Here is a 14,038-nt window from a genome sequence, read left to right as displayed (position 1 = left end):
TATCGTTGGTCTTTGGCACACCGTCGCTCGAAAACCAAACATACACACACATAGAGGGAGTCTGCACCTTATGGTACCATTCTGAACTTTAGGCAAAATAGATACAAAAAAAAAAAAAAAAAAAATCAAATGGATTCCGAACGTAAAAAATAAAAAGCTAAATCGTTAATTTGGCCTCTATTTTCTTTCCTCTTTTTTTTTTTAGACTAAGAGCAAAACTTTTTTTTTTTTTTTTTTTTGCCTCCGTCCGAATAAAAGGAGTCAAGCTTTTCTTGTGCTTGCTTTCGTATCTCATGACAAGGCTAAGAATGTGCACGTGCATGTGCAGGCTCCCTTCCCTAAGAGGTTTGCGAAACCATGCCGACCGTTGCGCGTCCACGGCGACGCCGTTACCGTGGCAACGGCGCCAGAGACGTCAGAGCCAAACCTCGCCGTGACGGTGCAGCGGCTCGACGCTGCATCACAGCTCGCTACTCGCTATCTCCCCCACATCGTTAACACCACTCGTCCCTATGGCCTAGTAGTAAGCTCTACTTTGATTGGCTGGAGGGCTCCTGGGCGGAGGACTCCAGTTTGTCACTTGATAGGGTGGGGGCTGCACAAGGAAGGGAGAAAGAAAGAAAAATAGAAAGAAAGAAACAGAGACAAAGAAAGAAAAAGACAGAAAGAAGACACTAGAGAGAAGGGACGAACAATGTTGGACTTGGAGAACAACCTCCACTGCTGCAGCCCAAAGGAGGAGAAAGAAAGGAAAGCAAAATTTTTGAAAACAAATAAGCGAAAGAAGGAGGAGGAGGGAAGGTATGAGAAGTGATTGTCAGACTCCAGCTAAGCTCTGATTGGCTAGTTCTGTCTCTCTCTCTCTCTTGCTCTCACTCTCTCTCTCTCTCATTCCCTGTCTCTCCGTCTGGCTTTTCATTGGTTGACCGAGGGCGTCTCGTCGTCGTCCCTGGGCGTGTTCATGCACTCTGCTCAGTTGTGGTCCAATAGCTTGTGGTCCATTAGTTTGTATTTTAGAGGGTATTTGGGGGGGGGGGGTTGCGGTCGCCATCCGGTCACTAGGATCGAACGCCCGGCGGCGGTCCTGAGCTGTCCAGTGACGTCTGGGACGCCAGCCGCGTGAGCGGAGCTAACGTGGGGTCCACCAATGAGGACGGGGGAAACAGTTTGTACCAGCCAATCACCGTGCTTGAGAGGTCCAGCTCCTCCAATAGGATCTGTGCTACGCCCATGAAGCATTTGTGGTCCAATCGTCCATAGTCGCCCCACACTATTACCTGGAGGAGAGAGGAGCACAGAACGAATGCCAAGATGGGAACAAATACATCAAAATCTTTCTTATTACTGATTACAAGTCTTTCAACAAATGAAGGTAGCAGCAAGAGAAAGAAGGCTTTTGACATCAGGGCTCCTAGGCTTCGGAACAACCTGACTCACGAGTTTAAAGCATAACTCTCTATGCTCTCTCTCTATTGTCCCATCATTTTCCATCATACCAATCAATTCTGACCAAAAACTCATCAATTGGTTCACTATAGAGCTACTTGCCTGGGTGCGGCTCTCCAGTACAGGCCAATGGACACTCCAAACGCACCCAAAACATGTCTTTTTTAACACAATGACAATCCGTAATGTGACATGTACATAGTTAATTTTCAGTTTATCCATGACCTGACAACTTTCACCACTTATTTTGCACTGCTTTACACAGCGCCACATGTAGACAGGCAGCTGGAAGAGAGTAAACAAAGACATGCTAAAGCAATGGCCGAACTGTACGAGAAAGGTATGACTGATCATCAACAACTTTTTACTGACATGTCTCATTACAGAGCGAGCAATCAATGGGGTTATGCTTTAAGCTAGCAGAATCAGTATCGTTTTTTAAATCACTTAAGACTTACTTTTATTGACTTGCTTTTATGTGATGACTTTTATCCATATTAGGTTACCTATATATTGTTTTTACTTTGTTTTATCTTGTGGTGTCTTCTTGTTTTTGCTTATTCTAATTTATGAGTATGTTTGCTTTTATTTGCTTGTTAAAGCACTTTGTAATCCATTTTAAAATATGCTATAGAAAATAAAGCTTATTAGTATTATGTATCAAATAACAAGATATTGGTGGCAGGACTGTGTTCAATTAAAATGTATGTATTTTGTATCTCTGAAACAGTGATTTCTCAACGTCTGTGAACAACCGTCTCGCACCAAACTTGATGGAAAACAAAAGAGAATGAGACCAGGAAGTTGTCATAGTGTCTCATCGCCCAATTATGTCTCTCTACTCATAGAGGATATGCTTGAACCTCATTTTTAGGATCTGATTTCAAGTTCCGTATGGTTGCAGACCTGAACACCCTAGTACAGAAGAACCTGTGGGTCCTGGGATTGGATGCTGCAGGTTCCTCTCCTTGTGGGATTGGTTGTTTTTCATGGTCATTCAGTTTGGAGAAGTTTGGAATTAATACTGTCACTACACACACACACACACAGAGGATTACCTGGAGCACCTTGCCCTGGGGACTCTCCTCGAAGAGCAGGTGCTGCTGGTAGAGCGGCTCCAGGGTCTTTCGTGCAATCTTGGTTTTCTTTTTGGCTTTACAAGCTCCGTTATCCAGCAGGTACACCTTGACATAGGGAGCTGGGGATGGAGGGATGGAGAGAGAGGGGGGACAGAGGGAAGGAGGGGGACATGGAACATGTAAAAGAGGAAGATGGGGAAAGCAGAGGGAGTAGGGAGGAAGAAGAGGAGGGAGGCATGAGAGGAGAGGGAGGAAGGAGAGGAGAAAAATGTAGGGAGAGAAAGAGGCAAGGGAGGCAGGAGAGGAGAAGAAAGAGGGAGGACAAAGTGAAGAGAGGGAATAAAGAGAAGAGAGGCAGGGGAAGGACAGAAGGAGAGGAGAAAGAGAGAGGGAAGGAGGGAAGAAGGAGAAGAGAAAGAGAGGACAGAAAGGAGAGGGAGGAGGGAGATGAGATGCGGAGAGAGAGAGGGGGAAGGAGAAATGGAAGAACAAAAGACAGAGGGGAGAAAGGGAAGAAGGGGAGAGAAAGAGGAAGGACGGAGGGAAGTAGTGAAGTGAAGACGGGTAGCCCAGAGGGAGGAAGATGAGAGGGAGGAGAAGAGAGACAGAGAGAAGGGGAACGGAGGAGAAGGGATAGATGAGGGAGTGGGAGGTGAAGAAGGTAGAAGAGAATCAGAATCAAGTTTAATCACAAAGTAGGTTTATATGGAGCCAGGTTTCCATGAGCTGGTGTACATAACAAATACAGCAAAAATGCCACAATATACATGGTTACTAGTAGTGGAGTGGAGTGCATGAGCGATGATGAAGATATGAAAATCAAATATGAAAACACCATATAGGGAGGAAGGTTGGTTGGGGAGGAAAAGAGGGTAACTGTTTGCACAAAGACTGACATACTCCCCCATTTTAAAGGAACTGCAGGTAAAATTGAAGGGAAAACCCGGCATGATTTCTGGGTATTGAAGTCCTCAAAGTTCCAACAGTTGCCTCCTACTGCCAGTTGGGGCCGCCAATGTGCGAAATTTCATAGTGCAACTTTGACAAAAATCAACCTCTATTGGGGTGTGTGGGTGTGTGTGTGCGTGTGTGTGTCACCTGGGAGGGATTTGGAGCCTGGTTTGGGGGTAAGGCCTCGTGCCCTGATCACCTCCACCTCCAGCTGGCCTTTCTTATCCATCATACCGATCTGAACATCACCTGTGTGTATGGAAGACACACATGCACCACATATACACACATTTAGACAACTATTGTGTACGATTCGAAGTATTAGAGTTCATGATCTAATCATAAAAAACCTAGAAAACGAGTGTGTGAAACGTGCGGTGTAGTGGATGGGGCGGTCACTCACCCATGGCAGGTGTGGCCAGTGTTTGCCGGCCCACCAGCTGGGCAGGGCCTAAACCATCCAGGAAGTCACTGAACTGACTGTCAGCACCTAGCCGCATCCCTGAGAAGATCAGACTGGCACACACACACACACACACAAATCAATTAGTAAATATATATACAAATATATACAGTATATCTCTAAACTAAGACTCTATTTTTCATGACCTTTTTGGAATACAAACATCATATTTAAAAAAAATTACACTGAAAAACAACTGAAATGAGGGAAAAACAGCAAATATCTCTATATCTACATATTGATACGACAGCCTGCACTAAAAAAATCAGGACCTAAATATCTTTTTGATATCAGTTCAAAACAGCTTCCAAAGCTGTTTTCATTTGAATTTTTATTGTGCCATGCCATATTGTGAAGATTCTGTGCTTGTTTGAACTTGCCTACCTCCTGCACATTGCCATCTGTCAAATGCATGCTGAGAACCCTTTAAGAACGCATTAAATGTTCCACATCAGCAGTATTAAAAGTTTTAGTTCCGGTCCTTTCAAAGCCATTGTAAAATACACAATAAACCCACACCTGTGGCCACATTACAATTCATTTAAATATTGATGTGTACTTAGTGGATTAACCATGGACGAATGACAGGAAAAGAAAGCAGCAAGAAGATATGCTGACATTAATGAGAGGGAAATTGAAGGGTTGGAGAAATGTTGGCCTACTTGCGGGGGTTGAGCAGGTATATTAATGACCTTTGAGAGGGACTTGACAGTTTCATCTCACCACTGAGCCATAATGGAGGCGGACTTTCAAACACAACGGAGGGCCTTGTTAATAAAGTTTGGTTTGATGTGCAACTGCGTTTGGGACTGAGAGCCAAAGAAGCCAATCGTCAGCTGAAGCCCGAATCCACTTCTCATTGGTAGGGACGAGAATGGTCTGAAGTAGGCCACCTTGGCATTCAATGAATCCACAAAACGCACTCCCAATCTACCGACCTTTTATCTCCATCCAAGGAGGACCAACTATGCAAACGACATCTGGTATGTTAACGTTATAGCTAGTAAGCTGTATTCAACATGTGTAGGCTGTGTCAATCATTTGTGATTTCAATGTAGCTGCAACAATGTAGCAACTGCAACATCATGCACGCCTATTATGGAACTTTTTTTCTTTGAGGTACACCCTTCTGGAACCCACGGGGGTTCTCTGGTCTTTGGCTCTACGTCGCTGAGGATTTGCAAAGCAGCTAGCACCACTGGGCAGAAACTATCTGATGCTGGCCTGGAGGCTAGCAAAGTAATGGCAGTGCGTAATGGCACAAGTGTGAATTGTCTTACTGGTGTCCAAACTGCTATAAGCGAAGATGTTGGAGCAATATTCTTGCTTCTAGCACCGTGTTTGTGGAGTCAAAGTTCACCTTTCTGCACATTGACACCCTAAAGAAGGGATCGCAAGTAGGCTTTGTCAAAAAAAGTAGGCTTTTGCCCGCTTTGTCAACTGAGCAGTTCGATAGGTTTAGGGTTAGGGTTAGGTTTGGGTTTAGGGTCCAAATTAAAAACAAATGCATTCCAATGTGTTTACGCACTTCCCCTCAGAGCTGTAGCTGTTCATGCTGCCGTCGGTGGACTCTCTGCTGGCCTGGCGGTTCATGGCCGACCCTCCCCGCGGGTACTCCACCGCCATGCCCGTCTCCACGCTCCTCTGGATGCTGCTGCTGCCGGCCTTACCCGACTTCTTACCCGTCGATGCCTCTGTGGGCAAAACAGAAAAAAGAAGGCATTAAGGCATGTGTGCGCCTACATTTTCGCCAAGGCTGTTATCAGTTATCAGGCATCTCATGTCAGACCTGCTTGAAAATTGAAAGTGCGATGCAAATTTGGTCCTGCTTTCGTACACAGGAATAAAAGGGGGGGAATGGGATACTAGACCACAAAATTCGAAGGGCTACTCTGACTTGTTGTCCACAACAGGGAAGGAATTCATTGGTGTACAAGGTAAAATGACAGTAACAACTGACTCCTGCAAGTAGAAAGAGGCTTTCCCATGCTTAGCAAAGTTATTAGCGGAGATAATCACATATCACTTTTTGAAATGAGCCATTTTACGAGGAGCATGCAGTTTTGATTGAGGCGATGGGGTCACCGCGGGAGGGATTTAAGATCTGGATGACAATCAGTTGGCGTAGTCTTTCTCAAAACACCCTGATCTTGAACGTTTGGCTGGGATGGCAACGGTGAGGCAGCCGACCCTAAAGGAATAATTCAACTCTTTTAAAAAGCCTATAAGTCGTGTTTATCATGAATTGGAAGTCCTTTGAGTCCAACCAGAAAGCACTCATAGTAGCGCTCTGGTTAAAGACATACTAGAGGCAGATTTTGTTTCCTTTTGTTAGTAATACTAGTGGAAATTAATAGGGCTGAAAATCATTTTTCTGAAAAAAAAAAAAAAACACAGGCGGAACCTGCAAACGAGTTTCGTACTTGTTTCACAGCAATAAAAGACTTAGAACCAATATATAATTTGTCTCTGACATAGTACTTGGACCCGCAGATAATATTGGCTGTTAACAATGAGTCCAAATGGGGTTTGTCAAAATATCTCCAAAATCTGATCCACTGAGTGGAAATGGTGCGTTGCTGCTGATTTCCGGGCCGTGGATAGAAATATGCCGGTTGGTCGCCATATCGTTTTAATAGAATGGCTTTTTTGGAGATATTCTGACAAACCCTGTTTGGACTCATAGCAAGAGGCAACAGAGCTCACTGTTTCAACTTACAGCTGACTCTGGAGACAATATTCTCTGTGGGTCCAAGTACTACAGGTACATGAGAGACAAATTATATATAGGTCCAAAATCACCAAACTTATCCTTTAACATGTCTGCTTGTAGAAACAGTTTTTAGACTCATTGATTTTCACTACCTAACTTCTGCTTCTACTGTCTCCACAAGACGGTATCTGCACTTCATCAAGTTAGTTAAAGACTTTTTAAGACCTTTTTAATGCCAGTTAGAGTGAAATCTAAGACCAATTTCACAAATGAAATAAACATGTAAATGAAAACAGTAGACCTACTAGAAAATAGCTGCGTGAACGGGGAGATTGCTCAACAGAGAAACAACTTACCAAGAAACAGCAACATTTTTAAGCTTTATTTAACCATATTCAAGATATTTTGAGGTTTTGAGTTTAGATAATATAAATTAAGACACTTTTCAGAAGACCTTTTCAGGAACTGCAAACAACAACAGAGAAATTTGGTTTTTGGATGGACTTAAATGCCTAGCGGTTCACAATTAATCAGTCAGGCTCCTTAAAAAACTGAGCCAGCCCTTTAAGCTAAGGCAAAGGTAATAGGAGAGGGTGGAGTAAGGAAGCGTGCAAGGGACAGAGTTTGGGATGGGCTTAGGCTAAGTGCTGGAGTCTTCTATTTGTCTCTCTAGCCAAGCTATACTTCCTTTCTGTCTAGCTGTCTCTCTCTGTCTCTGTTTCCCTGTCTGTTCATGCACAAACTTATAATCTGCCTGCCAGTTTCTCTTTGATATTTTGATCTATTTTGTCTGTGTCTGTGTCAGTGAAACTTTACTTGAATTATAATTGGCAGACAAACATTTGAAAATTACATTCAATTTAACATGTCATTAACTATGCAGTTGCCCCATAAAGGTTTCAACTCTCTAAATTCTTTGCATAATGTTGTTTATTATATTATGGTCTATATATTACTATCTGATTCTAATAATTATCATGCACTCATAATGTGCTTATAATGCACTTATAATGCCTTATGAGCACCACCTCAAGTGAAGTATTACCTTTCATGGTTTACTTTTCTTCCTACCTTACTGTGTCTGACTGTGTCTACCTGCCTTTCTAACTGTCTATCTGTCTGTCTAACTATGCTTTACCTTTCTGTCTGTCCGCCGCCTTACCCGCCGCCTCTGAAATAACACACACAACAACAACAGACCCAATAAACATCAACAACAACAGTAACAGCAACAACACTGGATAGACTAGTCAGTTAAGTCTCAGTCTCAGTGTCAGGATTTGTCCATCAGTCTGTCCATATGTGTGTGTGTGTGTCTTTGACCCCCTTTAACATGCATCCTGAATAAGCAGATCAGTTATCGGGTAGTGCAAAAACGCATCAAATCCAAGTGTAAATGCACCCGAGACGCATTAAAGAGAGGTGATCGAAGACGCATTTGGACACATTAACAACAAAATGTAAATGCACTGTGTCTCCAATCCACATTTAACAACTACAGAAACAGAAATAAACTTTGGTGCACGGATCCAACAGTCTAATATCTTAATATTAATGTGGTAATGATTTATTGGTGTTAAAATGATACATGTAGCACCTTTAACGGACAGGAAATATTATGAGAGGAAATGACGTGTATAAAGAAAACGTATTTTGGCGTTATTTGATAGTTGATAGTGAAGAGTGATAGGAAATATGGGAGAGAAAGTGGAGGATGACATGCAGTGACAGTATGGATACAAGACGCATGTTAAAGCAAGGTGGAAAGGGGGTCTTTGCGTATATTTCTGCCTGTCTGTGTTTATATGCATTTGCCTGACAGTTTCTCCGTCTCTGTCTGCCGGTCAGTGTGTCGTCCGACCTGTTTGGCTGAGTTGGGAGGTGCTCCGGCTGCGTCTGGACGGCAGGATCGCGACCACCCGTTGGCTGAGACTGGAGCGCCGCTTCTTGATCCCGCCTCCCAGGCTGCCGAGCGCCGTGTCCGATTGGCTGCCGTCGGCATGCTCCATGCCGTAGATCTCGCCGCTCACGCTGGTGCTCTTCATCATGTGGCGGCCTGTGGCGCGCATGGCCCGGCTGTACATGCACACACACACACACACACACAGATGGACATCAATATGGAGACACACACATGCAATGTTGAAAAAATAAGCCAGTTTGTATACAGTATATAAGCACATCTACATTTGAACTGCATGTGTGTTAGGGGTTAGAAATAATTTAGTCTAATACTGAGTATTAAAATCTATTTTTAATCTACCAATGGGGTGAGATAATTCCAATTCAGTTTTACCTGTTTTGAGAATTTTTCAAGAAACATATGTCAATATCAAATGGTGTTATCTCACCCAATTGACAGATGTGCTCACTCGTTTAAAGAAAAAAAAAATTTTTAAGATTCGATACTAAATGACTTGTTAAGATGGATATTTTTGTGTGTATTTTGTAAGTATGTTCCGTTTAGCTATCACTTGTAATTTCTAAAGCCACAACGGTAAACCACTTGCTGGCTGTGTCTGCTGTTATTTTTTAATAAATATCATGTAGAGTGTGCAATGTCAACTTGTTAAATTAATAAAAATATCATTGATGTAAACAGTAATGTCAGGATTCTTGGCTACAGTAGGCTTCACAGCTACCTAAGCAAGCAAACAATCTCAATCTACAGTAAGCTGTATAGGTGGATAAGCACTTAAAGATACAATTTACGCAAAAAACAATTAGTTTCAATTACAGGACTAAATACTAGAATGTACTTGACCAACATAAATTTAGGGTATATTCACTTTCTTTCAGATTCTTAATGAAGTGAACTTGAAAGCTTTTTGGAATTTTCTTGATTCACCATAACTTCAACTTCAGCATCAGCTTGATCTCTGCGGTGTGATGTAAAACCTTTTCATTGTTTCAGAATCCATATTAAGCTGTCACATGCTGTCAGCACTTGAATCAAAAGCTGCAACAATAAATTCAACTGGGAAAAAAAAAAATCAATAGCAGCCAACTTGAATTCAGCTCAATTCAATAACTCACTAGGTGAACAAAGCCAGTGGTGGGTGTTTTTCCAACAGGGGGTGCCACACTGTTACAGATTGGCTCTTAGACTAATGTGTCAAAAGTTTATTATTTTAACTGAGTTATCTGTGTGAAACGTTTGTAGGGTTAGGGTTAGGGTGTGTGTGTGTGTGTGTGTGTGTGTGTGCGTGCGTGCGTACCTGAAGCGTCCCCGGGGTCTCTCTGATTGGATGGACATGTAGCTGGTGCTACTGATGCGAGAGGCACTGCTGGTTCGAGAGATGGCTGACACGTCGCTGACATCACTGTCTGAGGACTTGTGGGAAACATTCTCACAGCTCCTCCTCTGGTCCTTGTAGAGCTGGAGGAAACGCACATGAGGCACTTTTCATCAAGTTGTTTTCAATTGTTATTTATGGTTAAATATAGTTTGGTTGATAATTAATATGGTGCTTTAATGAATTTAAATTATTCTGTCACAATAGACTGATATATGGGGCTGATATTGGCCTTTTATTAAAAATCTGGCCAGTCAGTGTGGTCCACCTCTGATATGATGGACATGATGCAGTTTGACTGATTACATATTTATTGTAGAATTGATTGTGATGAGACATTTTGATCAGATTCAACACAAGAATGCATTAATGTTTTAGTATTATGATCGTTGTCCTGGGTTTCAGTGGAGAGTTTTCAGAGGCTTTTCCACCCTGACAAGAATACAATTCTGGGGGAAACACTGAATACTTAATACACTGAATACATTTTTTGCCATAAAACTGGTCAAGTTTAAAGATACTGAATATCAGCACTAAATAGCAGTAACAGCTATTAACAGCTTCAACCCAAAAAATACCAGCATCGGGCTTCATAAAACCACATCAGTCAAACCCTGCCTGTCATGCAGACATTACACTTTTTAATTTGTTTTTGTAATGGAGAAGAAAAATATTGTCACGACCAGATGTTTTGGCATTCAGGTCTTTCAAGCTTTTTTCTTATTCACAGCCTTTAATTCCCATTAATTCTGTTTCCATTGTCTTTTCTTATGTTTTGCTGCCTGCTGTTACTTTCTACACGTTCTAATCCATATCACAGCATTGTCCCTCAGTGTTGAGCGTTTCAGTCTGTTTGAAGGTGAAAATATTTAAATGTGAGGAGATACATCATCAGCGGGCAGTCAGATGGGGGACAGTGTAATTCATCTCAAAGACGGCATTGGCACTATGCATACGAAAAAAGTTCTACTAATGGCATGTACACATGCGTGAAAGTCGGCATATCGCCATAAAAATGTCAGTTTTCTGTAAGTTAGGAACAAGAAAAACTACCAGGATGGATTGTAAATTTCAGTTTCCGAGGTGTTAGGCACATTCTTGAGCGAGTGCCCAGTTGGAACCAATTCGTTTTATTGAGCAGTGACCAGGCTGAACACTTCTTCACCATTGACTCCAATCTAATTTATTACGTCCATAGACAATGAATATATTCCAACAGCATTACGGCTAATGCTATCTGGTCGGAGCTCTTTCCCTTGAGGCTCTTCGGTCTGTTCCCTTTTTGTCCTCCCCCCTTCCCCTTCAAGTGGTGAATTTACTCTCTTCTGATGAATTTGTGAGTTGCCTGGTTAAATGAAGGTTAAATAATAAAAAAAAAAGAAATCTGTGGCTCACCTCCCGTTTGTTCTTGAGGGACCTTTCTAGGTCCTGTTGGCTGGAGGTGGTGGCAGCCGACGCCCTGTTGGAATGAACCCTTATCTGGAGCTGACGAACACGCTCCTCCGCTGCCAGGGCTACGCACACACACGCACACACACACACACACACACACAATGCAAGAAATGCTTTATAATCTCTGAATTAAACTTTGAAGCTGCACTAGGCAAGAGTTTTTATGTAAAATTACACCTGTCTTATTAGCCTAAATATTAAAGTGTGGTTGCATGTGTCAATCCTAGTCTGACCCAATAGCAGCAGGATGAGGGAGTCACCCTCACACCAGAAGAGTTATGGGAAATGTGGTTCAAGCCATACCTGCCAAAGAACCCATGAGCAAGATAAGTAATCCCTGGTTAAGGCTGACCCTGTATTCCAACCAGAGAAAGAAAAGAGAATTTCCCCATTGGAGGACGAATAAAGTATACCAAATCAAACTTCATAGGAAACTAGTGGTTTCTACTTGCCAGATGGCCAACTCTGATCTCTGGTCTTCCTCCCTCTACGAACCAGTAATCCCTTAAAATAACCTTACATTTTCATTAATTTACATTAATTCACCCCTTAATTAATGCAAAATCCCCTTAAAATTAATTAAGGTAGTTATTAATGGAGGAGGTCCCATCGAAACCTCCTTAAACACCCCATTAATCTTGACTCCTTACTTAATGAAAATTTCAGAGAGACAGGAACTTTTCCATTAATTTCCACTTAATAACCCTGTAAATCATGCACAAAAGGCATGAAAAATCCCTAAATACTAGTGTCTCTGTGAATCAACCCATGAATAAATCCCTTATAAACCCATGATACTAACCTTACTTTTTTAAAGCTATGCTATTTTTAATGGATAATTAATGTTTATGTAATGGAGAAATTAAGGGCATTTCAGGGATAAAATTAAGGGGTTTGGTTTAATAGAGGAAATAATGGACAAAGTGACCTCTTGACTTTCTGCTAGCCTGTTTGAAGCCCGGGAAGTGGGATATTTGATGCTAACTTGTTGTATTTTTGGAACCAGAAGAGCTAAAGGCTGGGGAAGTCATAACAACAACAACAATGGAGGAAAGCGGTAAGAAAAGGAACAACAGCGAAGCTACATGTGCTGCAGACAAGACCTGTTCAGAAACACGGAGAAGTGTTGATATGTTTTAAAAAATGTTAGATTGACTGCATTCAACACCTGTGGAGGCTTTATGGATGCCGGTTACCTCAGTCTCAACCTACATGCCGTTGCCAAGGTAGACAGCTCAAGATGAGTGACAAGTGTTGGGGCAGGAACTTGCCCAACTGAGAGGGAGCAGGGTGGGACCAACAATACACTTCACTGACTCAAGGAGAAAAGTTGCATCTTGTCGCTTTAACACTAATAATAATAATAATAATAATAATAATGATGTGATACTTTATTCATCCCTGTAGGGAAATTCTCTTTTCTGTTGCCCCCCTCCATAGTGAGGTCAGAGATCAGGATCAGTTACAGAACAGGAGCTGGTAGAGATTCAGTGTCTTGCTCAAGGACAACCTGTACAGTGTTGACCAATGTACAAATTATCCATCATACAGACACACTCAGAAACACACACCTTGTTCTACGGTGCTGCTCTTGGCGGGAACCTGTGGGAGCTGCCTCACTCTGCGGGCTGAGGAAGATGTTACTGAGGAGGAGAGAGACGCACCACCTTGGAGGTGGCCCCTAAAAAAATAGCATGATAAGAAAACAGAGGCAAAGAAAAAACAGCAAGAGGGAGAGAGAGAGTTGGAGGAACAGAGCAATGGGGTGGACAGAACGGGGATGAAGGGAATGGGGAAAAAGAGGAGAGAAGAAGTAAAAGTCAATATGCATATTGCAATATGCACCGGTCACTCGCTGGTTGGATTTCACATTTCTTGAGTTTATCCCTTTCACACATTAGACAGTATTTACATTACAAGTGAAATTACTCTGGGGGGACAAAAAGTCTGAGAAGGAAAACAGCTATTCACCCTTTCATCAAAGGAACCATCTGTCAATTCTACTCTCTTGTCTTACGTAACATCTGAAATAAAATTGCATCTAACAAAAAATAAAGACTGCGTGAAAACGTACAGTTCAAGCTGCTTGGCTGGAAAGTGCAGGGGCGTCACTTGTAACAGGAGTTTAAAAGTGACAGAAAAGGCCTTTAGTGAAAGCATCAATCATGGAAATGTAAGGACAGCGAACATATTTTGGTTAAAGATCCGTGGCGACAACATATTCACAAAGTGAAGCTTATTCAAGGTGTGGTAGTGAGCGGGTCCTGTTGCAAAAAGAGCAGCAAATGAAGATTTTGACAGTGAAAACACACTCAGCAGGTGTTGTCAAAGGAAGCCTCGAGCACAAATCCCAGCATATCTGCAGATATTCATTTATTCTCATCCAGACACAAGAATAGGGGTTATTCATAAAACTCACTGGCAGGGTTAGTATGATGTTAGGGGCTGAGACGGTCATGGCAGAGTGTTTTCTAATTCATAATCGTGGATTACTGGATCAGTTTTGTCATTTCCATATTTTTTCGGCATGACTCTCCCATTTTAGCATTTTCATATTGTGAAGGTGACTGATAAAACCTCAAAGCCGCAGAAAAATACCACCAATTCCTTTGTTGTTTTAGTCATATTGTTATTCGTG

General features: G+C 42.2%; 1 protein-coding gene across 4 annotated transcripts in view; it reads right to left on the bottom strand.

Annotated features, from left to right (window-relative positions):
- Window positions 1-1,058: 1,058 nt before the first annotated feature.
- Window positions 1,059-14,038, bottom strand: part of rims1a (regulating synaptic membrane exocytosis 1a) — a 99,064-nt gene continuing 86,084 nt past the window's right edge. For all 4 annotated transcript variants that reach the window (XM_071912626.2, XM_071912627.2, XM_071912628.2 and 1 more), the window contains 10 exons: window positions 12,972-13,081; window positions 11,344-11,462; window positions 9,871-10,031; window positions 8,514-8,728; window positions 7,791-7,823; window positions 5,468-5,633; window positions 3,880-3,992; window positions 3,624-3,725; window positions 2,505-2,644; window positions 1,059-1,277 (listed from right to left, as the gene is read on the bottom strand). In XM_071912626.2, coding sequence (XP_071768727.1) covers window positions 1,059-1,277; window positions 2,505-2,644; window positions 3,624-3,725; window positions 3,880-3,992; window positions 5,468-5,633; window positions 7,791-7,823; window positions 8,514-8,728; window positions 9,871-10,031; window positions 11,344-11,462; window positions 12,972-13,081 — 1,378 coding nt within the window. The remainder of the gene's footprint in view (window positions 1,278-2,504; window positions 2,645-3,623; window positions 3,726-3,879; window positions 3,993-5,467; window positions 5,634-7,790; window positions 7,824-8,513; window positions 8,729-9,870; window positions 10,032-11,343; window positions 11,463-12,971; window positions 13,082-14,038) is intronic.

This window comes from Centroberyx gerrardi, chromosome 15 (assembly GCF_048128805.1).
Source record: "Centroberyx gerrardi isolate f3 chromosome 15, fCenGer3.hap1.cur.20231027, whole genome shotgun sequence".
NCBI lineage: Eukaryota > Metazoa > Chordata > Actinopteri > Beryciformes > Berycidae > Centroberyx > Centroberyx gerrardi.
The sequence above is the reverse complement of the archived record's forward strand: the minus strand, read 5'-3'. Positions and strand labels throughout refer to the sequence as shown.